Consider the following 27,840-nt stretch of genomic DNA (forward strand, 5'->3'; position numbering starts at 1 on the left):
GCTCGGTGCGTGGGCCGCCGCTCTCGGCCGCCCTTGGTGAGCTCGTGCAGGCTCGGGGCTTTCAGGGCCGTGTCCTGGCTCACAGATTGGTATCTCCACCCCAGACATTCCCCACACTCCAGACTCCTATATCCACCTGCCAGGTAGACATCTCTACTTAGCTTAACCTTCCCAAGTCCAATCCTATCTACTTAGCAGCAACTCTCCCACGCATCCAAAAATGGATTTGAGCTTTTACAAAGTCTTTCTCATTTTCTTTTCTTTTTTAAGATTTTATTTATTTTAGAGAGAGAGAGATCACAGAGGCAGAGGAAGAGGGAGGAGACTCCCCGCTGAGCAGGGAGCCCAATGTGGGGTTGATCTCAGGACCCCAGGATCATGACCTGAGACCAAGGCAGAGGCTTTACCGACTGAGCCATTAGGTACCCCAAGTCTTTCCCCTTTTCCAGGGTAGCTCTTGGTGGTTCTGAAAAGCTTTGGGTCTCTGGCTTCTGATCCCTAGAAGGCTTTTTCAGCCAGTCTTTCTAACTTTTGTTTGGCATGTTGACCTCATTCTTCAAGTTGCTTAGGGAAAACCCCCAGAATCATTCTTGACTCCTCTTCATCTCCTGGCACCTGTCCAATTCTTCAGCACGTTGTTTCTATTCAAACTCTTTAGAATAGGACATCTCACCCCTTCTATTGATACACCCATGGGGGTCCAGGCAACTGTGTTCTGGCGGGTGTGAGTGCAGTAATCTGCCACCTGCTCTCCCTGACTCTAGTGTTAACCTCTTATACTCTATTCTCAACAGAGAAGCTACAGTGATGCTTGCTTTCAAAATGCTGAGTCAGATCACGTGTCTCCACCGCTCCATTCCCTTCACTGGCTCCATTCTCACCCAGAACATAAGCAAAGGTCTTAACATTGACCAACAAAGCTTCTTGGCCGTGTCTGCAACATTCTAGGTTTTCTGAATTAGGGCCCTATGGTCTGTTCTCCCTGCCATGAATGCTCTGTCACATGCAGCTCCTGGCTTACTCCCTCATCTCCTTCAAGTCTTCCCAAAGCTCATGTTCTCACCCTACTTACTCAAGCAGCTGGCCCCCCACAGACCCACACACAGGCAATTCCTTTCCCACTGCTTTTTATTTTCCATGCCATTCACTACCTTCTAATACAGTAGAATGTACAAATTTAGTGTTTTCAATTCCTGTCTCCCCTATCTTGGGTTGGTGGTCTAGTAACTACCGTTACATAACAACCACACCCAAACTTAGTGACTTAAACCAGCCACTTAGTTGGCACACACACCTCCCGCTTGGGCAGTCCCCGGGGGTCAGGCGCCGGGGGTGGCTCAGTGTCGGGCTCCAAGAATCTGCTTTCAAGAGGCCTCAGTCCCACAGTCTATGGGCCAATGGCCTCGGTTCCTTTCCATGTGGTGCATGCTTCCTCATAGCATGATGGCTGGGTTCCTAGGGTGCATATCCCAAGAGAGCACCAGCCCTGTGGGCCAACCTGTTCTTCTCTGGGTCAGGGGCTTGGGCCGGGGTGTGCTGGGAAAAAGCATTCATGAGGTCAGCCTCATACTTCTCAGGGGCAAGTAATTTCATGTGGCTTCTTCTCTCTCTGCCTTTGGCCTGTTGCCCCAAACCTCAGCCCCCACCACTCCGGTTGTCCCTGTCTTGCTTCATGGCATAGAGATGCCACTGACCCAGTATCCAGAGCAGCTGGGAGCCTCAGCCATGGAGAGAGGGTGGTGGCCCAGGACACTTCTGTTAGGGAGAGGCAGGCTGGGGCTGTTGCTTTTTAAGGTCAGTAATGAGGAAGATCTTGTTATATGTGTTATCAGGGAGGGTCACGGACTTTGCCAATTACGGAAGTTAGTTTCTGATGAAGAAAAGAGGTGTCAAGATGTGGTTCGGCGGAGCAGAAGCAGTGCTCAACTGTTCATAGCAAAATAACATGGATGTAGGTGATTCCCTGTGAGTTCGGTTAAGTTTGCTGTGCTTGCAAATGGCAGTGGGGTCTATGTTCACATACTCAACTTTCCAAGTGTGTTCTGCACTTATATCAAATGTCATCACTTTAAACAAATAAGAGAACTTGAGTATGATTCCCCCTTATAAGACTTTTATTAATGCCAGAAATGAAACAGTAAGAACATAATGCATTTTTTAACATCAGAATGATTATGGGTACAAGGATGGTATTAACAAGGACCGAGAAGGCATCGAGAAGAGAAAGTCAGGCCTGAGGGGAGCCTTCAGTCTGACTCAGATCTAAAGGTCACAGTTCAGCGTATCCTTGCTCTAGGGAAGAGGCCTGGACATGGACTTCCACAGGATGATTCTGTGCCTTTGAGCTCTTCCCTCCACAAGGAAAGCTTAACTCCCAAAGTTCCTGGGCTTGTGGCCTTAGGGACTCGCAGGCTTGAAACCCTTCTGCACTGCACAACCCGATTTGGAGGAATTTCCTAACGAAATGAGATGGAATAAAGCAAAAAGGAACTATGGAAAACTGTGGGATTGATGTCTGCGCTGTCCTGCTGGCTTTTGGGAAAGGGCACCCGGTGCGGCGTACGCACATGCCGTGTGTACTTGACTCGGAATGCTATCTGGGATCATTTCCATTTTTCAAAAAACCCCAAACCTCAGCCCTGGTCACATTTGTAGCCCTGTTACACATGCATTACCTCCACAGGAAAGCAGGATTTGGCCGGCATCATTCTGACCTACGGTGACTCTCTCAGGAGTATGCACTGCTGTCAGCTCAAAGTTACCTGTACTTTGTATCCCTGAGTCCTTATGCTTTTGGGTAACCATCCATTAGCAGCCTTATCAAAGCGGGACATAATCACACACACCCTGGAAAGGAGCATGAAAGGCATCTTTTTTTTTTTTAAATCCCTAATTAATTGCTCCCAAACAGGTCACACTACTCGAGTGTGTATTGCTTCGTGTGGTCACTACTTCCAGGAAATATTCTGTAGAAAGAGGTTTTGGGTGTGGTCAATTGGATGCCATTTCACTACTGACACAATTTCAGCTGTATTTTCTTTTCTGATCTGTCTTCAGTCTGGGGTGGTTCTTGGCACTTGGGCATATAACTTTTCTGCACCAGCCTCTGTCAGGTAATCGAGAATCTAAATACAGATCCCCCCCCCCCCCGCAAAGGCAGGTACTATCTAGAACTGACAGCCCTCTTGCCTGAGGCTCTAATGACTCTTCCCAAGTCACACAGGGAAGAAGGCAGATCCTTACAGGCTCCGACCTGAGTGTTGTGACATGGTGTGGGCTGCAGGGACCTCTCATTTCTCCATCCCGGCTCATGAAGGACTCTTATATCATTTAAAGCATTCAACAATTTCCCCCCACTTTCCTCTGGGAAGAAAATGAGGTCACCAGGTCCTGTTGCTTTGAACGTCAGAAGTACTTCTTTAATGATCTGAAAAGCCAGGACTGACACTTACTTACCTTTGGGGCAGTTTGAAACCCGAAAACCCTACAGCAAAGCCTACAACTGCCCCGACTGGCCCTGTCATCAACTTGCCTGCCTAGTCAATCCATCCTCCTACAAGACACAAAGCCAGGCAGAATGGTGGACCAGTATCTGCTTACTTCCCAGTTGTTCAATTTGTCTTCTGGCAGCAGGTGCTCAGAAGAATCAAGAAGGGCCATTAAATAAAACCCTGTGCCCGACTGAGACTTTTGTCTGGGTCCCCTGGGCCCCAGTGCCCCATCAAAGAAGGGGTGACACGATGCCTTCACGACAGAGTGGGACTGTTTGCTCTCAGGATTTAGTCATCGCTAAAACAGAAGGGAAAAATTCATCGGGAAATTTGAGGATGGAACTCATTGTTTTTTGTTTTGTCGTGTTGTGTTTGTTTTCTGGTCATAACTATCTATCACTCAAAAGCTTGGGTCCAGCATAGGACAGCCAGGGATGATTCGTGCCTTCCCGAGGTGACAAAAATTCTTCCATTAGCATTAGCCAGCTCACAGGAAACACACTGCAAGGGCACCACGCAATCCAAGAACGGATTTCACAGTGATCGTCAAGAGGTATTTCTAATGGTAACTACTGATTGTGTGAGAGTTTCCCATTTGAACACCACACAAAGAAAACCTGGCTTCACATGCATACCTTTCAAGCAAGAAAGCACCTGCTCAAAATCCTATGAAAGGGAGAGGAGATGATGACTCATCTCGTGTCTGCACGGGTTCCTCATGTCTCCAAGGGTCACCAAACTAATAGATTTCATCAAAATCCTCTGAGGCAGCGTAAGATGGTGGAATGAGCCTGCAATGGGCAGCTGGGCCAACTCTATTCTAGGCCTCACTCTGGGTCTTGGCTCTGTGAGGGACCTTAGGCAGTGTTCCTTCTTCTGGTTCTTGGTTTTCTTTCCTTCCAAGTGGGGCAACAATCTCTGCCAAGCCTAGCTTCTGAGGTTTTTTAGGAAAGAGATGAGATGATGCATGTGAAAACATGCCAAGAAAGGCCAGCGGCAACGGAAGTTCCAGCGTCATCTGATGTGCTTGTCACAGAGCCCGGGACTGACTGCCCATCTCACTTCAATTGTCTTTCTCTGGGGATAGAAATGATTTGTCTGTTGGACTCTTTGAGTAAGGAATGCAGATTCTGCCACCATCTCTGGGTTTGATCCCCTCAACCAGGTCTTCAGGGGCTGGGGCAAAATGGTCTCCAGGAGCCTCTCTGCCAGTATAGTTTGTGACCCAGGAAGCACAGAAGAGAGGTCAGAATTTTCAAGCATGAAAGTCAAATGATTCTGTCTGGTGGCAACACTGGCTCTGATCTGCACTCCAAATGCTCCGCTGGAGAGATTCTCAACCAAACTCTGGGGAAAATATGCTCCCAAGTCTTGTTTTTATTGATCCTACCCTGCCTGAATGAATGGAGTTTTCTACATTACAGTCCATGGCTCTGGAATCCTCCATCGCTGCCTCTCATGTCTGCGGAGCCAACTCCAAGCATCCCAGAGGCTCTGGGCTAGCACGGCTGGGGAAGGCCACTGCCTAGACGGGTGGGGGTGGGAGCTGGGAAACTACCTCCTTCTCCTCCCCATTCAGCGTGTACAAATACATCCTCTCTCCCCAAGGTTCTTGCCAAGCCCACAGAAATTACAGATTCTCTCTGGATCTTGACCTGCATTGACCATCGGTGCAATTCTGGCAAAAAAAACTCAGAGCAAGCCCTGAGCTTCCCTGCCCCATACATGGCCCAAGCACATGTCTCACACTTTAGATTGCCTCTCATCCGTCCACTCCTGCTTTGTGCTCTGGAGGGCTTGGGTCTTCTGCTCATCTACCTGGACATAGTCGACTCTTTGCTCTTCTGAAAGGAGAAGTTTCTAAAGGGAGAGAACAAAAAGGTTTTCATTACACTGAATAAAAAAAAATCAGGAAAATGTCAGCCCTTTTGGGGTAGATTACAGCGTCGTTAAATATTTGCTGCCCCTTCCTCCTGGGTTGTTCCCTGCAGAATCCTTACACTTTGGGTAGATGTTTAAATATCTCTTTTCCTGTGCTCCCTTCAACTTCACTCTAGCCATTCAGTCCGCTCTGACCAATATAACGTGAGTGGAGGTGACACATGCCGACCCGAAAGGGAAAAGACCTAGCATGTGATTCTGCCACAAGACCAGCGTGCCTCAGCTGGGGGGGCTGCTTCTCCTGGGCCCTGGATGGAAGATGACCCGGCCTGCAGCCGACTGGTCTGTGAGCAATAATGGAAAAGGCCTTGGCTGTTGCAAGCCACTAAGCCTTGGGGGTTGTCTGTCTTGACTGCAGAGCCCTGTACCAAAACGGACTGAGGCACCCTTTTGTACTTGTTGGTCTGACTGGTTTTTCTAGAATACCAGTTCAGGTTTTGGGAATGAAATTAAAGGTAAAGGAGAAGTGGGAGTGCATTTGGCAAAAGGAAAGGGAAATCTTCCAGATTTTTTTCCTGCACACACACACAAAATGGAATCATACTGTATATCCTGTTCAGCTAAATTGCCTTTCTCATCAAACAATATATATCGTTAGGCACATTTTAGATTACAACCATCCCTTGCTCAAAAATATTTAGCTGTTTTGCATTGCTTACCATTCATTCATTCCGTGGCTTACACTGTGTAGTGGGTGACCAGCTAGGGTCGCTTACACGTATTAACTCATTTCATCCTCACGACAGGCCTCGATGTCAATGCTATTATTTCTGATTCCCACTTTACAGATGAGAATACTATCTAAAGGAGTCAAAACTGCCCAGCCTGGCATGTGAGGCCCTTTACTGAGGGGTTCCATTTCCAACTGCGAGCTCGCCAGAGTCTAACCAAACTCCGCCATTCCTTCTTCCCTAAGCAGACCCCTCCTATGCCGATACATATCTGTGTATTTAAGACCTTCCAAAGAGAACATGCATGGTTGAATCATCAGGAAAATCTAAACAGAAAAGGAATCTCCTGGGAATTCTCAGACACAAGGTACTTCCTACCTGCTGTATAGGGGCTGGTGATGCTGAATTGAAGTCCAGAGCTAAATAATCCAGGCTGAATTTCTTTGTCCATGTCAGAGCACCGCTGCTTAGGGAGTTGGCTGTTCTGTGATTCTAGAAACCAACATCACAGGACTCAGGTTAAGGATATCTGGCCGGGCTGCCCAAGGGAAGGAGGGCGAGTCACGTCCCCACTTGAGCATCGGCCATCAGATCACAACAGAGTGTGTGACGAGACCTGCACAGAGCAGCCCTCCCTGTCTGAAATACAATATAGACAATTCAGCTTTCACACAAAAAGCTATACCTTTATTCACCACAGAAACAGTTGGCCAAAATCTCCCTCAAGAAGAAACTGTTTTAAGGATATGACAGGCCCAAGATACCTTAGAGACTAAATCCCCAAAAGATCAATCACATTTATTAAAGTTCTAGTAAAGGTGCCCCAAATGCACTCACTTTATACAACGTGAACAGTGTAACGTGTGTGACACACAGCTGTGGACTCACCACAGCCTCAGAAGCACCTGTTCTACGACCTTTCTCTCCTCATAAGAGACTTAAGCACTATATTGAATTTTGCATTTACCACTCTTTTCAAATACGGTTTTGACAGTGTGTAAGTACCCTTAAATCACATAGTTTCGTTTTGCCTATTTTGAACTTTTCACATCTCTGACTTTACTATCACCAAACTATTTCTCAGCGGGCTGTGGTTACACCAACTTACACACTTACCAGGAGTGTATCCGAGCTCTTATTGCTCAGTAATATCAGAGTGTTTCATGTTTTTCCCACTTCATTTGGGGAAAATGGTTTCTTACTGTGGTCTGATCTTCCATGCCCTTGATAATTAATTGGCCAACTTTTCATATGTTTAAGGACCATCTATTTTTTTCTCTTCTGTGAATTGTCTATTCAGGTTTGTTTTTGTTTTGCTGACTTTTATATGGAAGTGCCTGCATTTTTCTAATTTTCCTCAGTACTTCCTCATATATCCTGGAGAGCAATTGTTTGTTGGTGATGTGCATTACAAATGGCCTATCATGGTTTATAGTTGCTTCTTTCTTTTTTTGTATGGTATTTCCTTTTTTTTTTTTTAAAGATTTTTATCCGTTTATTTTACACAGAGAGAGTGAGAGAGAGCACAAGCAGGGGGAGTGGCAGGCAGAGGGAGAGGGAGAAACAGACTCCCCACTGAGCAGGGATCCCAGGACCCTGGGATCATGACCTGAGCCGAAGGCAGATGCTTAATCGACTGAGCCACCCAGGTGCCACTATAGTATTTTCTAAATGAAGAGTCGTTCCCACTTTTAATGTAATATTTTCCTGAGTGGCTTGTTTTTGTATTTTAAGGAATCCTTCAGATGCTGAGGTCTTAACTTGTTGCCCCATATTTTCTCCTAAAATTATATAAAGTTTTGCCCTTCACGTTTAAGTAATAATGTAGCCTGAGCTGATTTTAACCTATGGTGGTGAAACAGGGATACAATCCACTCCTTGTTTGTTGTTTTTACCCCACATGGATAGCCATCCTTTCTCCCGTGATGCAACCTCTAGTCACATATTAAGTTCCCATATGTGAATAGATGTTGAGTTCTATCAAATACTTGTTCTGCAACTGAGAAAAGCACATCATTTTCTCCTTTAATATGTTAATGTCCTGACTGACTTAAAAGATTCTTTTAATTTATAGTTGTTATAGCTCATCTCTCAGAAAATATTAAGGAGTGCACTTGTCGCAATGAACACAGGGTATTATAGGGAAGTTTGAATCGCTATATTGTACTCTGAAAAACCAATATAACACTGCATGTTAACTAACTGGAATTAAAATTAAAACTTAAAAAAAAGGCAACAATAGATTTTTAAAAAACGTTTCCCCTTCTGGCACAGTTTTTGTTTCCTCTGATCTGTTTTGGTCTCTACCCTTCATGCCAGAGCTTTCCAGAAAGGTCTGATGAAATCATTGGCTGTCTGCTCATATTTAAGAGCCAAAGACCCAAAAGTTGACTGGAAGCTTTGAGTACATTGGTGGTGCTTGTCAACTGTGGGGTTCACTTCAGGGGGATCCTACTGGATGGTTTTCTTGGGTAACCCTCAATGTCAGGACCTAGGTCTTCCTCGGGCTGCTCAAATAACCCAGAGAACTATCTTCCGATCTCCAGGACTCAGTTGGAAAGGTCTGATTGTCAACATTGTGGAAAAGAGGGGCTATAGGGAAAAGGTTTGGGAATGGTTCTCATATCCATTAGGCATATTTACCTCATCACCTCGTGTTTAGTATAGTATTCTTGGGCATATGGGTCTAATGTCTCCCCCAACCAGTCCAGAGAACCCTTGTTTTACTCTCTCCAGAGACTACACTTCAACTTTTCTGTAGAGAAGGGAAGTCATAGAGGTCCACCACCATGCAGTGAGGGAGGGGCATTTTGAGATTTACCTGCTGCTTAGGCGGACTTTGGACCACTACCTCTTCTTTTCCTTTCCCTTCAGCCCTACTTCCAGAACTATGTGCCATGGACAAGTCCTGAACCTTTTGGTATTCTGTAATATATTCTGCCTACCCCCACCACCCCCCCGGTGTATTTAGGTGTATTCTTGGGTCTGATAAGTCATTTACCACACATCCATCTGCTTTCCAGTTTCCAGTGTCACTGTTATTATCTTCTTCAATTCTCTACACCCTTACGGGTTTATGCCTTTAACAAATCCCTTTACTGGCATTTTAGAGGCCGTTTTGGGATGGAGGGAAAACAGAAGCCTGTGGTCAATCTGCCATCTTTACGGAGATGTCCAAGAACAGAATCTGAAATGTTAAACCCACTTTGTATACCTGGGATAAATTCATCTTGTTTGTGTGTATTCTCAGCTTTTCACAGTGCTGGATTTATTTTGCTAAAATCTTCTTTAGGGCTTCTTTTCTAACAACTTTATCGAGCTATAATTCCAGACCATACAATTCTCCCATTTAAAGTGGTGCTTAGTGTGTGCCCATATTTGTGCAATCATTGTCTCAATTAATTTTAGAATATTTTCATTACCCCGAAAAGAAATCCTGCACCCCTTGCTGTCACCCCCAGTCTCACCATCTCCCCAAGCTCTCAGCAACAACCACTAATCTATTTTCTCTCTAAAGACTTGTTATTCTAGCCATTCCGTACAAATGCAATCATACAGTATGTGGTCTTCTGAGAGGACTGGCTTCTTTTCACTCAGCATACTGTTTCCAAGGTTCACCAATGTTGTTTCATTGCATGGCTGCATAGCATTCCATCAGGTGGCTATACCACATTACAGCTGATGAACATTGGGGCTATTTTCACTTTTTGGCTATTAAGAAAGTGCTGCTGGGGCGCCTGGGTGGCTCAGTCAGTTAAGCGTCTGCCTTTGGCTCAGGTCATGATCCTGGGGTCCTGGGATCGAACCCTGCGTCTGGCTCCCGGCTCGGCCAGGAGCCTGATTCGGGAGCCTGATTCTCCCTCTCCCTCTGCCTGTCCCCCCCCTACTTGTGCTCACTCTCTCTCTGTCAAATAAATAAATAAAATCTTAAAACAACAACAACAACAACAACAACAAAGGATGGGGCACCTGGGTGGCTAAGTCGTTTAACTGTCTGACTCCTGATTTCAGCTCAGGTCATGATCTCAGGGTTCTGGCATTGAGCCCAGCATGGGGCTCCATGTTCAGAGGGGAGTCTGCTTCTCCCTCTGCTCCTCCCCCGCTCGTGCTCTCTCTCTCTCTCTCTCTCAAATAAATAAATCATTAAAACAAAGGACAAAAATGGTTGAAGAAAACGACATAATGAAATAAGAACTGAATGACTGTACTCAGGGAAAAAAGTGAAGAGAAAGAGAAAACCAGTCTCAGAGATGAGGCCTAAGCCACAAGATTCCCAGGGAAAAAGAGATTCAACTGAAAATTTAATAAATGCTATTGAAGAAATGCCAGAAAACAGCTAAGAGAATAAAAAAGGAAAAGAATCACAGAAAAAAAAAAGGTTGAAATAGAAGACAGGCAAACAAGATGCAGTATACATATTTATTATTAGATTCCTCATAGAAGGAAAACCAAACAATGGTATAGTACTAATATTAAAAACTATAATCCAAGAAAAAGTCCACAGATAAAGTAACTCCTGACGCTACATACTGAAAGGGCCCACCAAGTACCTGGATTAACTGGATGGTCAGTTTTACCCAAGATGGTAAATTCTATTACAACGGCTATATTGATAAAATGCCAGAATAAAAATAAATAAATTAGGGACGCCTGGGTGGCTCAGTTGGTTAAGCGACTGCCTTTGGCTCAGTTCATGATCCCAGGGTCCTGGGATCGAGCCCCACGTTGGGCTCCCTGCTCGGTGGGGAGCCTGCTTCTCCCTCTCCCTCTGCCTGCCACTCTGCCTACTTGTGCTCTCTCTCTCTCTGTCAAATAAAAAAAAAGTGCTGCTATGAACATCTGTGTACAAAATTTGGTTGGACATATTCTTCTTTAGGATATTTTAATCTGTGTCAACGAGTAAAATTGGTCTATAATTTTGTACTTAGGTTATCGCTATTTGTATCATGTTGTTTTAGACTTATAAAATAAAGTGGGTAATATTTCCTCTTTTTCCATTCCCCGGAGGCATTTATATAAGATTGTAATGATCTCTTCCTTTTGGTAGAAAGTGTCTGTACAATTGTTTGGGCCTCATGATCCTTTGTAGTAGAATTTTCCCTACTGATTCAGTTTCTCTAGTAGTTATATAATCATTCAGGTTTTCTATTTCTACTTGAATGTGTTTTTGGATATTTTCTGATAATTTGCCTATTTTCACCAAAGTTGTCAAAATGCTGGCATGGAGTTCAAAATATTCTCTTATGTCATCCATCTCTGGCATATTTGCAATTATTATCTCCTTTACATTTTTAATATTATTTGTATCCATTGCTTTTTCTTGATTAGTTATGTTCAATTTTAGTCTTTATTTTTTTTTAAGATTTTATTTATTTGACAGAGAGAGAGAGCACAAGCAGGGGGAACGGCAGAGGGAGAAGCAGGCTCTCTGCCGAGCAGGGACCCTGACCCGGGACTCAATCCCAAGACCCTGGGATCATGACCTGAACCAAAGGCAGACGATTAATGGACTGAGCCATCCAGGTGCCCCCAATTTTAGTCTTTAAAGAGCCAATTAGGTCAGCATTGATCCTCTCTAATTTGTTATTTTGTTCATTTCTGTTCTTGCCTTTATTCATTTTCCTTTTGAGGGGTTAATTTTTTTCAATTTATTATTATGAAAATGTCCTAGTAATCAGCCAAATTGAAGAAAATATACTGTGAACACCCATATCCCCACCATTTACATTCTACCACTAACATCTGACTACACTAAATTGCTCGTGAGTCTTCAGACTGTCTGAGGACATGCATCGTGAGAAACTCCACCATTATCCCTTTACATATTGTTTCTCTATCTTTTTTATTATCTCCTTCTAGAACTCTGACTAGACAAATGTTTGACCTTCTCATACTATCTTCCATGTCTCAAATTTCTCTACGCTTTTATCTCCTTGTCCTGATTTACTAGTAACTTCTTCACAATGATCCAGTTCACTAAATCCCTCTTTGGGTTTAATCTGCTCAACCCATCCATTGAGTTTCTAATTTCTTTTTTTTTAAAGATTTTATTTATTTATTGAGAGAGAGAGAGAGAGAGAGAGAGAAAGAGAATGAGCTGGGGGGAGGGGCAGAGGGAGTAGCAGGCTCCCTGCTGAGCAGGGAGCTGGATGCGGGGCTCAATCCCAGGACCCTGAAATCATGACCTGAGCCAAAGGCAGATGCTTAACAGACTGAGCCACCTAGGCGCCCCCACTGAGTTTCTAATTTCATCCCAATTTTTATTTCTACAAGTTCTAAATGGTCTTTTCTAATCCGCCTGGTCATTTTTTTTTTTAGATTTTATTTATTTGACAGAGAAGTGGCGAGAGAGAGAACACAAGCTGGAGGAGCAGGAGAGGGAGAAGCAGGCTCCCCGCTGAGCAGGGAGCCCGACATGGGACCCCGGGATCATGACCTGAGCCAAAGGCAGACGCTTCACCGAATCGAGCCACCCAGGCGCCCCTGGTCATTTTTTAATAGTATCTTGTTAGTCTAACTTTCAACTTATCTTATTTTTTTAAATATATCAAACATAACTATTTTATTTTCAAAATCCAATTATTTCCAATAATGGCTTACTTCTGTATTTGATTCTATTGTTTGTAATTTGTATCAATTTTCAGGATTTGTAATTCCTTGACATTTTTGGTCCCAGAGAATCCCCTTCCTTTCTTGTCAGGTGAGTTTTGTTTTTCAAAAATATATTCTCTATCATTTTAAGATATTTGATGTGGTGGTCTGTGATTTTCATGGTAGCTTGCCTACTAAAGAGCCCCATGAAATTAAAAAAAAAAAAATAGAACAAATGTAGTTCCACTTCCTTTTGTTTAAGATTGGGTTTTTAAGAAATCTTTACACCTTACATGGGGTTTGAACTCACAACCCCAAGATCAAGAGCTGCATGTTCCACCAACTGAGCCAGCCAGGCGCCCCAATGTAGTTCTACTTCTAATGTTGGATTAAATAGTTTTGACCACCCTTCCTACAAAGAACAATATGTCATTTTTGGTAGAATTTGGTGAATTGTTTCTAAAGGACCAAAAATAGCCACAGAAACCTGGAGGAAGATAAACAAAGCAGGAGGACTTATTTTCCTTGATACAGAAACTTACCAAGCTACAGTAACTAGCATAGTGTGGTACTGTCCAAAGAGAGACATGCAGACCAATGGAACAGATTTGAGAGCCCAGAAAAAGACCCGTACACACACGGATACTTGATTTCTGGCAAAGATAGCACTGCAGGATAGTGGCAAATTACAGTAACTTTAAATAAATGGTGACAGATCAATTAGAGAAACCTATTAAGGGAAAATGAAACTTGACTCCTACCTCAAATCATACACAGAAGTTAATTCCAGGTGCAATTGCAGACCTAACTGGGAAAGGTACAACTATAAAGCTTCTGGCAAATAAACAAAATTCACCCAAGATTACATAGATCATGTTAATGGCCCTCCAACTATTAAAGAAATTGAAGTCACCCACATGGTTTCACTGAAAAATTTACCAAAAAACTTAAAGAATAAATAACACTAATTCTACACAATCTATTCTAGAAAATAGAGAACACGTCCTGAGGATTCCAACATTACCTTGATAACATAACATGGTAAAGACACTATGAAAAACCTGCAGATCAATAGCCATCATGACCATGGATACAGAATCCTCAACAAAATGTTAGCAAATCAAATCCAGCAATACATAAAAAGAATACTACACTATGGCCAAATGGGATTTATTCAGTGAATACAATACTGATTCAATATTCAAAAATAAACCAGTATAGTCCACAATATTTACAGTCTAAAGAAGAAAATTAATGATCATATCAATAAATGCAGAAAAGCATTTGATAAAATCCAGCATACATTCATGATAAAAAAACTCTCAGAAAACGAATAGAAGGGAACTTTCTTACCCTGATAAAGGATCACTATAAAATACCCACAGCTAACATACTCAGTAGTGAAAGATTGAGTGATTTCCCCCAAAATGGAGACAAAGAGATTCATCTCACCACATGTATTCAACATTGTACTAAAAGTGTCAGGCTGGTGATAAAGCAAGTAAAAGAATGAAGGAGCATACAGATTGAAAAGGAAGGAATAAAACACTGTATTTACAGATGAGATGATCATGTAAACAGAAAACCCCAGGGAATCTAAAGAAAATAAACCTCCCATATTTAATAAGGGAATTTAGCAAGGTCACAGGACATGAGGCTAACACACAAAAAACAATCATATTTGTATATACTGCCAATGGACAACTGAAAGCTGAAATTACAAAAATGCCATTTACAATAGCTCCAAAAGGTGAAATACACAGGTAGAAATCTAATAAAATATGATAACATCTATATGTTGACATTATAAAATTCTGAGGAAAGAAATAAAGAAAATCCGAATCAATGGAGACATGCCATATTCATGAATTAGAAGTTTCAGCATAGTAAAAATGTCAATTCTCCTCAAATTTATTCACACTTGATCTTAGCCAAAAGGCTGAGAAGCGATTCTCCTCAAATTTATTCATAGATTTAATACAATTCCAATCAAAATCACATCAGGTTATTTTGTTAGATAATGACAAGCTTATTTCCAAAATTGGAAAGGCAAAGGGGGCAGAATTAACAAAAAAAATTTTTAAACAAGAATGAGATTGGAGAAAATATGTTTCCCATTTTAAGATTTACTCTAAAGCTTCAGTAATCAAGACTGTGGTATAGACAAAATGATAGACACATAGATTCATGGATCAGAATATAAAGACTACAAAAATATGCCCAAATGATGTTTTACAAAAGTGCAAAGGCAAGTCAATGAAGAAAAGATTGTCCTGTCAATAAATGATATGGGAACATTTTGGACAATCATATGTAAAAAATCATCCTCAACACCATCTCATACCTTATATAAAAAGTAACTCAAAATGGATTACAGACCTTACATAAAACCTAAAAACATGATACTTTTAGAAGAAAACATGAGAAAATCCCAATGACCTAGTAGGGTTAGGCAAATAGTTCTTCGACATGATAACAATCCGTCAATGAAAAAAGTCTATATATATGTATATATATTATTATATTATTATATAGATAGATATAAGTCTCTCTCTCTATATATATATTTATAAAGAAGAAAGTCAATAAATTGGGCTTAACCAACAGGCAGTCATGTCTCTGCCACTGGCCGTAGCAACATTTTCCTAGCTGTGTCTCCTGAGGCAAGGGAAATAAAAACAAAAATAAACTACTGGGACTACATCAAAATAAAAGGCTTCTGCACAGGGAAGGAAACAATCAAAAGGTTAAAAGGCAACCTACAGAATGGGAGAAAGTATTTGCAAAATATATAAAGAACTTCTTATACAACCCGACACCCAAAAAACAAACGATCCAATTAAAAAACGTAGCAGAAGACGTAACATTTTTCCAAAGAAGGCATCCAGATGGCTAACAGACACATGAAAAGATGCTCAACATCACTCATCATCAGGGAAATGCAAATCAAAACTACAATGAGGTATCACCTCACACCTGTCAGAATGGTTAAAACCAATAACACAAGATAGGGACGCCTGGCTGCCTCAGTCAGTAGAGCATGCGACTCTTGATCTCAGGGTTGTAAGTTCAAGCCCTACATTGGGTGTAGAGATTACAAAACAAACAAACAAAAAAAAAACAAAACAAACCCACAAGAAACAACAGGTGTTGATAAGGATGTAGAGAAAAAGGAACCCTCTTGCACTGTTGGTGCAGCCACTCTGGAAAACAGTATGGAGGGTCCTCAAAAAGTTAAACATAGAACTACCCTATGATCTAGTAATTGCACGACTGGGTATTTCCCCAGAAAATACAAAAACACAAATTCAAAGGGATACATGCACCCCAACATTGATAGCAGCATTATCAACAATAGCCAAATTATGGAAGCAGCTCAAGTGTCCACTGACTGATGAATGGATAAAGAAGATGTGGTGTGTACGTGTACACACACACACACACACACACACACACACACACACACACACACTGGAATATTATTTGGCCATAAAAAAGAATGCAACCTTGCCATTTGCAACAACATGGATGGAGCTAGAGAGTATAATGCTAAGCGAAATAAGTCAGTCAGAGAAAGACAAATAGTATATAATTTCACTCATATGTGGAATTTAAGAAACAAAACATATGAACAAAGGGAAAAAAAAGAAAGAGAGGCAAAACAGGAAACAGACTCTTAACTATAGAGAACACACTAATGGTTACCGGGGGGAGGTGGGTGGGGTGAAGAGTTAAACAGATGATGGGGATTAAGGAGGGCACCTGTTGTGATGACCAGTGGGTGTTGTATGGAAATGTTGAATCACCTATATTGTACATCTGAAACTAGTATAACACTGTACGTTAATTATACTGAAATAAAAATAAAAACAAATAAATTTGGCTTAATTAAATTTAAAATCTTTGCTTGCAAAAGACAGAAGAGAATGAAAAGGCAAGCTCTAGACTCAAGAGAAAATTTTTGCAAGTCACATATCCATCAGATAACTTGTACACAGAATATGTAAAGAGCTCTCAAAACCCAAAGTAAGAAAACAAACAACCCAATTAAAACTCGGGCAAAAGGATCCAACCGATAGATACTCCACCAAAGAAGATACATAAATGCCGAATAAGCACACAAAAATAAGTCTGACATCATTTGCCATGAGAGAAATATATGCTAAAACTACAATGAGATACAACTATCTACATGTTAGAATGTCTAAATTAAAAAAACCAAAAAAACTGCAGGACCAAGCATGCTCCAGTGGAGCAACTAAAACTCTCATAAATAGTTGATGGGTGTGCAAAATCATACAGCCATTATGGAAAAGGTTTTGGAGTATCTTGTAAAGTTAAACATACAACTGATGACCCAGTTAAACACAGTTGATAACCCAGCAATCTCACTTCTGGGTATTTACCCCAGAGGAGGATTTTTCAACAGTGGCATTATTGACTTTTGGAGTCCGATAATTCTTTGTTGTGGGGAGTTGTCCTATGCACTATAGGATGTGTAGCATCATCCCTGAACTCTTCCTGCTAAAATGCTAGCACCACAATCCTCTGTGCCAGGTTGTGGCAACCAAAAATGTCTCTAGACATTGCCAAATGTCCCTTATGGGGCTAAGTCATCCCCCATTTCTGCTCTAGAGAAATGAAAACTTAGATAATGCAAACTTATGCCCACACAAAATCGGTTAAAGGCCCTCAAGATCAGGAACAAGACAAGGCAGGCCATTTCTGCAACTGATATTCAACAAAGTATTGGAAGTTCTAGCCATATATAGCAATTAGGTAAGAAAAAAATAAAAAGGCAGCCAAATTGGAAAAGAATAAGCAAAATAATCTGTTGACAACATGGTCTTATATGTAGAAAACTCTAAAGATTCCATGCAAAAAAATAACAAAAAAATAAACAAATTCAGCAAGGTTGCAGGATACAAAAATCACACCCAAAATTCAGTTGCATACTTATACACTAGCTGAACCATCTGAGAAAAGGAAATCAAGAAAATGATATCATTTACAAGAACATAAAAAGAATGAAGTATTTGGGAATAAATTTAACCAAAGACTTGTAATGACAACTACAAAACACTGCTGAAAGAAAGCAAAGCAGACATAAATAAATGGAAAGACATTTCCGTCTATGTTCATGGACTGGAAGACATAATATTGTTGAGATTACAACATTACCCAAAGCAATCTGCAGCTTCAATGCATTCCCTACCAAAATCCCAATGGCATTTTTGGCAGAAATAAAAAAAAAAAAAACCATCCTAAAACGCTTGGAATCTCAAGGAACCCTGGATAACCAACTCAATCTTGAAAAAGAACAAAGTTGGAGGACTCACACTTTCTGATTTCAAAACTTACTGTAAAGTTACTATAAATCAAAACAGTGTGATACTGGAGTGAGGACAGACATAAAAACCAACGGGCCCAGAAATAACTTTCACATATATGGTCAACTGACTTTCAATGAAGGTGCTGAGACCACTTGGTGGGTAAAGGGCAGTTTTTCCAACAAATTATGCTGGGAAAACCAGATATCCACAGGCAAAAGAATGAAGTTGGATCCTAACCTTAGACTACACATAAAAATTAACTCAAAGAATTAAAGACCTCAACATAAGAGCTAAAACTATAAAACTCTTAGAAGAAAACATAAGAGAAAACTTCATGACATCGGATTTGGCAATGATTTATTGGATACGATATCAAAAGCAGAGGCAATAGAAGAAAAAAAGAAATTCAACTTCATCATAATTTACAAGTTCTGTACACCCAAAGACCCTACCAAGAGAGTGAAATGACAACCCACAGAATGGGAGAAAATATTTGCAAATCATGATCTGATTAGGGGTTAATATCCATAATATATTTTTGAAAAAACTTCTACAAGGCAACAACAACAAACACAAACAACCTAATTCAAAAATGGGTAAAGGACTTGATTAGTCATTTCTCCAAAGATCCACAAATGGCCAATAAGCACACGAAAAGATGCTTAACATCATTAGTCATCAGGGAAATGCAAACAAAAACCACCATGAGATACCACTTCACACCCAGGAGGATGCCTATAATTAAAAACAAACAAATGGAAAATAACAAGTACTGGTGAGAATGTAGAGAAATCAGAAGCTTTTGCACCTGCTGGTGGACATGTAAAATGCTTTGGCTGCTGTGAAAAACAGTTTGGTGGTTCCTCAAAAAGTTAAACATAAAGTATCATAGGATGCAGCAATTTCACCTCTAGGTATATATCCAAAAGAATTGAAAGCAAAGACTCAGATACTTGTACACCCATGTTCCTAGCAGCATTACTCACAATAGCCAAAAGGCAGAAACAACCCAAATGTCCATCAACAGATGACTGGGTGAACAAAATGTGGCCTCTCTATCCAATGGAGTATTAGCTTTAGAAAGGAATGAAACTTGGAGACATGCTACGATATGAATGAACGCCAAAGGCACGAAAGGACAAGTGTCATATGATTCCATTTCTGCGAGGCACTTAGAATAGGCATATTCACAAAGCCACAAAGTAGAACAGAGGTTTCCAGGGGCTTTTTGGAGAGGGCCTAGGGAGTTATAGTTTAATGGGTACAGAGTTTCTGTTTGGGATGATGGAAAAGTTCTGGAAACACATAGTGATGATGGTTGCACAACATTGTGAACATAGCTTAATGCCACTGAGTTGTACATCTAAAAATGGTTAAAATGGTATATTTTATGTTCTGTATATTTCACTTTAGTAAAAGGTATCAAAAAAACCAAAATCTGTAAAAGAACGTTGCTGGGGCACCTGGCTGCCTCTGTCAGCAGAGCATGTGACTCTTGGTCTCGGGGTTGTGAGTTCGAGCCCCACACTGGGCATGGAGCTTACTTAAGACAAAACAAAAAAAACAATGTTTGTAACAATTCTATTCATAAATGCCAAAAAACTTGAAACAATCCAAATGTCCTTCAATGGGTGAGTAGATAAACTGTGGCACATCCATACACTTCAATAGTACTCGACAATAAAACAGAGCTGTTGACATGTGTTACGACTTGGGTGAATCTCAAAGAAATTATACTGAGTGAAAGAAACCAGTCTCAAAAGATGGCATACTCTATGATTCCATTTATGTGGCATTCTTGAAAAGACACAACTATAGCGATGAAGAATACATCAGTGGTTGCCAGGGATTAGGGTCATGGGAGGCTGTGACTATGAAGACGTAGCATGAAGGAGTACCTCGAAGTTGTTCAGTGTGCTGATTGTGGTGGTGGTTACGCGAATCCACGTATATGTTAAAATTCATAGAAACGCACACCAAGAGAAAGTCAGTTTCAGTGTAAGATAATCTAAAAACTAAAAAGTATTATAATGCCATAATAAAACATTTAATGTGAGATTGAGGGTTTAGAATTCTACTATAAAAGTCTTACAAAACTATTGAAATTATAGAATGTGGAAGTCCTGTAAAAAAGAGATCACGTAAGTTAAAATTTTCATTCTTCTAAATTTTCTATAATTTCACAAACATTGAAAGAAACTAAAAAAATGATACATAACTTTAATAAAGCAAAACTTGTATTTCAGCCCCTGGCCTAAATTTTTACATTCAGATCAGACTCTGTTCTCAGAGAGAAAAAAAGTTAACACATACGATTATGCACAAAATCAAAATCAAACCCTATGAGTCATGTAGGCTTGTTACGTGGAACAAGTGAAATGATGTAACTCAAAGTCATTGGAAATTATTATTATTACTACAGTTGAAGAGACCTACAATTGAATGAGATGGGATAGGCTTTAGATAGGCTTTAAACACACCTATATGGTGCTTTCCCCACAGCTACCTGCCTTCAGCCAGTATTCTGGGCTCTTAACCTACCGTGTCATATGGCCTAATAATGCCCAGACAGTCATTAACTAATGATTATAAACTTAGGCAAGAAATCAATCCATAACTGTGCTGTTAATAAAATACTGGGCTTTCTCATAACCTCAAAGATCAGGGATGAACTGCTAGTATCTGGAATGACTCTGCACTTGCTTCTATTAGGTTACAGATTCACTTCCCTTTTCTGTTCTCTGGAGACAGAGCACAGCTGGTCAGTATCCTTTATAAGAGTGTTTTCTTCTAGAAGTTTCCCAAGGGCCATTACAAAGTGTGAAAAACATCGGGAAGACCACAGCAGATTTGTATATGAGTCACTTTCCATCTGCATATGGTTAAGTGAACTTACAGCACAATTTTTATCAAATGGAAAGGCAAAATGAAGCATTTAATTACTGCTTCACTGGAGATGACCGTGTTTAGATTTTCACTTGCCTACTAACCTCATGCATAGGAGGGCTACAACTGTCTTTTCAAAAGTACATATAGTCACAGTGCCTTGAATAGCAGTCTTTTATGATCTCTTTGCAAAACTTCATCGGTCAAACACAGATTCTCTCTGGAGTTCCCTACATTAAGTTCCAGAACAGGCTTGGTCCTGGCTAACGTGCTTCATAATTCCCAGAGGTGCTAAAAATCCCTCTGTCTTCAAAAACCCATGCTGCCAATAGAATCCAAGCTAAAGAGAACGGAAGGAACAACACAGGGCAGGAGGGGGAGATTAATTACTTAATTAAAGGATAGAGATGTCACGTCTCTATCTGCTCAGATTTACAGAAAGACCCTATAACCCCAGTCTCCAGAGACTAAGACACATTCACAGCCCAGGACACTGTACTCTCTCCCACTGGGACTCAAGTGACTCATCCTTCAGGTGGTTTGGCAGAAAGGAACACAGGATATGTGAGTTTGCTCTGCACATCCAAGGAGCTACAAAGTCATTTAGATCAAATAGGGTATCATAGCCTTGGTGAAAAGAATGGCCAACATTTCCATTCTCCCATTACACGTGCCTCAACCCTGGGTGCTCTTGCAATAGTACAGCCTCAAAATGCTAGGAGGAGCTGGATATTGCAGGGAAGAAAACCAGCTTCAAATAGATTTGTTCCCAGTAACCTGGTATCATATTCAAGTGAGTGTTTTCAGATTGCAGGGGGCTTTCTCAAGTTCATGTTTCCTTTATAATGAACTCATAAGAATACACATTGGGGTGAAGCATATGAAGAGTGTGAAACAGGATTACCATTTGGATGTAGCTTTCTTCCTCTTCTCTGGAAACGGAATTGGCAAAAAATCTTGCAGAATTAATACCATTTCTTTCTGGAGAGAGAAATCTGGTTCGATTGCTGAGAACAAAAATATAGATGAGGTCAAAGCAATGTCTTACAGCTGCTCTGAAAGCCAGCCAGGAACTGACATGGTCCCCGTGGGCTTTTCAGCCCTCCCCTTCCAGATAAAATTTCCTTCTGGCCAAAGCGATTCCTGAAGCAGTAGAGACTGCCCAGCTTCTGTCCCATTGTGGGGCGAATGGCTCCCAATTCTCAAGGGTTACTTTTTTCCAGGCCCTCCATGTGTTAGAGCTCACAAGCTTTCTAGAAACAGACCAAGGCATCATAACATTTAGAAAACAAAAACAAAAACAAAACACAAACAAAAACAAAACGCTCCTTTGGGGCTCTCTTGTTTCCATTCAAAGTAACTGGCAAAAGTAATGAGGTGTGGCCATTCCTCTGATGGGATGAGAACAAGACTGCAAATCAATTTTCACCCTACTCCTGAGTCAGAAGCACAGACTGCATCGCTCTGCGGTCATGGCCGGAGAGAGAGCTCCTGGCAGAGGTCTGCTTTGCAAAGTGATTGTATCCTGTGGCGTAGAGAGAGAACCAGGAAACTCTTGGGCCAGGCCCACAACTCTGAAAATACAACTTCTAAAAGATGAGATGAGAGAGTGCAGACACATTTGGGGTTTGTCTGCCAGGTCCACGCACCATCCCTCTTTCTCTGAGAACTCCCTCCCCCTACTCGTTCACAAGGCTGGGCTTCTGGAAGCCATGTTGGTACTACTGGCCCTCCCCCGGGGCCACAGGTGACTCCACTCAGGCTGGGGCAGGCCAACTCCCTCTCCCAGGAAATGTGAGTTGGGGTCAAAAAAGAGCCTATCACAGCTGGTACTGGAATTATAGCATGTAAATAAGCTCAAGATCTACGGTTCATGTGAAGAGAGAAGCAGACGTGAGAGGTGGAAAGTTCTTTGGGTTCCCAACAGCTCGTTCCTAACTCCAGCATCCTGGGACATCCAGTTATATTCCTTCCTTTGTGATCTACAAAATATTTCTGGCTCATGATAACAAACCCCATCTCTCCTTTGACTTAAGCTAGATCAAGTGGGCTTCAGCTACCTTTAATCAGAGTCTTAACTAAAACCGGGAGTGCCTGTGCTGGATGAGGTCCCTTTGAGCAATCAAAGACCTACCAAGGTACAGTGCAGGTCCTGGTTAGAGACGCATGTTCCCGGATGGTGGAGAGGTTTCTCAGGTCCAGGGGAGGTGGCCGTGCTACAAGATAATACACGATATCCAGTACGGTAAGTTCTCAGGAGTTAAAGACCAGAATCGAAAGACTAAAATTATGACATTCCACTTACTTATTAGCACATCCAGTCCAAATTGACCAACAAGCAGCACTGATGATGAATGTGAATTCACTGATCTACCCTTCCCTACCTCACTGGTCACATTACCAGCTAGAGGTAACAATGGGGCAACACATTTAGTCAATATGCATTTGAGAACTCACTGTGTATCAGGCATGGTTCTAGGTGTTGGGAGGCACAGTGTGAGCAAAACAGATGAAAGTCTCTGACCATATGTAATCCCAACACATACCTTACACTTGGCATGTCCAAAATGGAAATTTTACCTTTCTTACTGCAGGCAAAGATGATCACCCAGGTTCTAGTCTTCCCCTCTTCCAGTTCATTGTCTACCTGATAGTCTTTCTACGTAGAACATTCTTCCCCATCTCTCTGCCTGGTTAGTCATCTTCAGATCTCAGCTCAATGTCTCCTGCCTAGGAAGGCCTTCTTTGACCTCCAGACAAGATCAGGCCCCACATCATGGGCTCTCATGAGTTCTTATATTTACCCTTCATAGAGCTCCTTGCAGTTTGTAATATATTCATCTGTGATTATCTGATTCGGGTCTAGACTGTGCTCTGGGAGGACAGGGATTTTTTTGCCTCATGTGTTGCAGTAGCCTTGGCATGCAGAGAAGCTCTTGGCACCTGACCCTTACTCCACCTCAGTCGTCCAACTTGTTGAGTTGGTCATGCATGTATCCCTCTACCAGGGCCTTGACCAGGTTCCTTTTGTTTCCTCCACTAGACTACATGGTAGAGACTATTTAAGTCCCCTCCATATCATCAGAGCATCAGTTTCCCAGGAGCCTCTGATCTGGGTGAGGTACTGAGCTGGAAAGGACATGTGAGTCACATAGTTCCTGGGGAGAAGGTCTCTCCTGGTGGCATGACACCGTGGCATCGGTCTCACCGACCAGCCAACTTGTGGCTATTCCCCCTGCCCTCTCCCTGTTGGGCCCCAGGGTCCACCCCTGTCAGAACCTGTCCTCCTGGCTCAGGTGTCCACCTTCACACCGACCCAGTGAATCCCCAGCCCTGAGTCCATCCAACATGTTCATGCCTCTGATTGCCAGGTCCTATAGAGCTGCACTGGCCATACATGGCTATTTAAGTAGATATTTCTTAACATTAAATAAAATTTAAAATTCAGTCTTGGGGATGAAAGGTACAGCATGGGGAATACAGTCAAAAAATTTTAGTTCTTCGGTTGTACTAGCCACATTTCAAGTGTTCAATGGCCACATTTCTATCATCACAGAAAGTTCTGTTGGATAACACTGCTATAGAAGATTAATTGAGCAAAATAAATAGCGGCCTCAAAGTTACATGTCCCTGTGAAATCACTCCTGACCAGAATGAATGATTGTTTCCTCTGAAACTCCGAAGACAGGGTTCGTTCTCTTATTCGGTACTGACTGGGTCATTTTTCTTCTTCCAGCTGGCTCTTACCTATCTCCCTCCCCCTCCCACTGAAGAACCTGCTTCCTCATCTTTACCTCCCACCCAGGGCCTAGCACAGCAGCATACCCACAGCAAACATGCTGCAGATGTGATCTGACTCGAACTGAAGGGGTGAGACTAGAACGACCAGGCATGAGTAGGGGCCTTTTACCAATTTGGGGCAAGGCCGCTTGAAACAGTGGTTTTTCCAAAGAGCAAAGAGAGGTGGGGACCAACCAGAGATCACAGTCATTGTACCAAAGAGTTCCTAGTAATCACACACACCTACTGGGCAGGTGGCAATGGGCAAGAATGAAGTTAGTAAGTTACTTTGACCTGCTTTTCTTCCCTCTCTATCCATGCTGTTTGCAGACCAGAGAAGCTGCCTGGGAACAAGGCAGAAGCTTCGAGGAACTCTGGGCCTATAGGATCCAGACTGCTCATTGCCCCCAGACACCTCTGCTGATGGGCATGTGCAGGGCAGTGAGTGAGAAGTTGCATGTGACCAGGTCTGGCATTCAGGAATTCCTGTCAAAAGTCATTCTTGGCTACCTCACTGTGATTATATTCAAGTCTGTTTAAACAAATAGATGCCAGGCGGGTTTCATCATCGTCACTTAGCTCTGGACCTTTATTAGGGAAGCAGCTGAAGATGAGCCCTCTGGAATGAACTTGGCTTTGTAGGCTATATTTGCAGGGCCACAGTGCCTTAAGTCCCATGCCTCCTTTTCTCAGTCTGGGGTGGCAAGCTTTCCCGGCCCTTCCCATGCAGTCCCGGCCATTGCTCCTTACACTTCCCAGCCCTCGGAGGTGGTTCCTCTAGTGCCTTCTTCCCAGAGAGTGTCAGGAAGGGAACTTTTTCACATGGCCTCTAGGACCCGTACCCCCTCTCCTGCATGGCGCGCCTGGTCAAGTGGCTTACGTTTCCTCTGAGGCTTGAGATCTCTGTTCACTGGCGGAGGCTCCAGGTCCGCAGGCAGCTCAGGCAGCGGGCTTGGGATGCTTCCTGGGCTCATTGGGATGTAGTCATCATGGCTGCAGCGGGCTCCAAGACCAGAGATGGCTGCCTGGGGGCCCATGGGCACGTAGCCGTCTTCGGCCCCGCCTGAAGCCGTAGGGGACATGGGGGAGAACCCGCACGGCTGCAAGAAAACAGAACGGTCATGGAAACGGCCGCACATGGGGCTTTGGTTGCAAATTATCCAAGAATAACCTCGAACTTCCTTAGGAAAGTCCGATAGGCCTCCAACTCCAGCTCTGCTTCTGTACCTGTTGTATGAGGTGAGTGAGAGTCTCCTGAAGGTGATGCCAGAAGACAGTGGGTTAGGAATGTCTGCAGATGCTCTACATATGAAGTCCTGCCCTGAGCCAGACAAGGGTCTGAGCCATTAGGACTGGCAGGGTCCCCACAGAACACTCAGTCCAGTAGGTCCCAGACGAATGCAAGCCTTAGGGGAGACTGAAAGGGGCCTCAGAGACTCAAAAGACCTCAAGGGAACATATGTTGGTTAGGCTATTTTTGGTCAAATTGAGGCTTAAAGGAACTCAAGTGCCAAACTTACCAAATTTAAGCTAAGCCGCTTGTCTCGTTGTCTTAACGATTGGCCTTCTCCATCAGCTGTAAGAGACAAGCAAGACGGTATCAGTTGAAACTAGGTTCCAAGTCCCTGTGGACCTCAGGGCCCTATGCTCGGCTCTGGAGAGAGGAAGAGAAGCAGAACACAGTTCTATATGCAAGGCTTGCTATTACGTCTCGTTGGGCAGTCAGAGCACATCCACCAACAGATGGAAATCAGACCAGATTTGGAATTTCTGTATCATGGCCTCAGTTCTATCTATGAATTAGGAGGACATATAGCAAAGAGTTAACAAATGCCTGTTGCATGTATTATATGAATTTTCTGAGCGTAGAGATGACAGAGACAGAGAGAGAGGTTTGAAGAGAGAAGGTGTACAAGATCCCTTGTGATAAGCAGACAAGGGGCAGCACCACAGAGCAGCACTGAGGGTGAATGGGAGACCTGTGATCGTGATTTGCTGCAGCAACAGCCAGCCACTCAGGTACAGGCATGGAGAAAGAAGAAAGTTGGGTTAATCCAGGACTAGAAACTTCTCAGATGGATGTGACAAACAGTGTGACATAAACATTTAGAATAATTGTTGAACTGAAAGAAGACATGTCCAGAAAGCAGAGCAGTAAGATAAATGGGCCTAGACTCAAATGAGATATGATTTTTGGGAATTAGCAGCTTAGAGATGGCAGTCAAAACCATGAGAGTAGATGAGTCTATCTAAGTTGCAAGTGTTAAGAGCAGTTTAACTACAAAACCCTACAGAATCCCAATATTCAAAGAGCAGGAAGATGAGCAACCACAGAATAATGTTAGAAAAGTCCAGTGCTCTCAGCAAGTGGGTACCAGGGAAGTGTTCCTCAAGGATCTGGAGATATGAAAAGTCAAGTTGCCTTGGAAAAATATACTGAAGAGTAAATATCATCTTTTTTTGGGGAGGGGGGCAGAGGAAGAGGGAGAGAGAGAATCTTAGGCTCCATGTCCAGCATGTAAGCCCAATGCAGGGCTCGCTCTTATGACCCTGAGATCATGACCTGAGCTGAAACCAAGAATCGGATTTGGTTTCCGATTGGTTTCTGAGCCACCCAGGTGCCCCAAGAGTCAACATCATCTTAAAGTGAGAGAATAATTCCCAGCTCAGAAAGATGTAATGGGAGATTGTGCATTATATACAGATCTTCCTCAACTTCCTTTATCGGTGATGTCCTGATAAAGCTACCCTAAATTGAAAATATTCTAAATAAAGAATGTGTTTACTACATCTAACCTACCAAACATTATAGCTTAGCCTAGCCTGCCTTAAACGTGCTCAGAACACTAACATTCACCTACAGTTGGGCAAAATCAGCTAAGACACAAGCCTATTTTATAATAAAGTTTGGGGCTGCAGCTCACTGCTACTATCCATCATCACAACAGAGGCTCGTACTACCTATCACCCGCCCGGGGAAAAGATCCAAATTCAAAACTCTAAGTACAGTTTCCACGGAACGCATATTGCCTTTGCACTATCATAAAGTAAAAAAATCCTAAATTGGGGGCGCCTGCATGGCTCAGTTGGCTGAGCGTCCGACTCTTGATTTCAGCTCCGATCATGATCTCAGGGTCCTGGGATCAA

General features: G+C 42.4%; 1 protein-coding gene across 7 annotated transcripts in view; it reads right to left on the minus strand.

Moving 5' to 3' along the window:
- Positions 1 to 2,096: 2,096 nt before the first annotated feature.
- GAB3 (GRB2 associated binding protein 3) overlaps positions 2,097 to 27,840 on the minus strand; it is a 100,160-nt gene continuing 74,416 nt past the window's right edge. For all 7 annotated transcript variants that reach the window (XM_025862829.2, XM_025862827.1, XM_073889654.1 and 4 more), the window contains 6 exons: positions 26,214 to 26,269; positions 25,574 to 25,793; positions 23,048 to 23,129; positions 21,818 to 21,920; positions 6,482 to 6,595; positions 2,097 to 5,351 (listed from right to left, as the gene is read on the minus strand). In XM_025862829.2, the coding sequence (XP_025718614.1) occupies positions 5,235 to 5,351; positions 6,482 to 6,595; positions 21,818 to 21,920; positions 23,048 to 23,129; positions 25,574 to 25,793; positions 26,214 to 26,269 (692 nt within the window). In that variant the 3' untranslated portion in view covers positions 2,097 to 5,234. The remainder of the gene's footprint in view (positions 5,352 to 6,481; positions 6,596 to 21,817; positions 21,921 to 23,047; positions 23,130 to 25,573; positions 25,794 to 26,213; positions 26,270 to 27,840) is intronic.

The sequence above is a fragment of the Callorhinus ursinus genome, unplaced genomic scaffold (genome assembly GCF_003265705.2).
Source record: "Callorhinus ursinus isolate GAN/ISIS: 27379988/994484 unplaced genomic scaffold, GSC_fseal_2.0 scaffold112, whole genome shotgun sequence".
Taxonomy (NCBI): domain Eukaryota; kingdom Metazoa; phylum Chordata; class Mammalia; order Carnivora; family Otariidae; genus Callorhinus; species Callorhinus ursinus.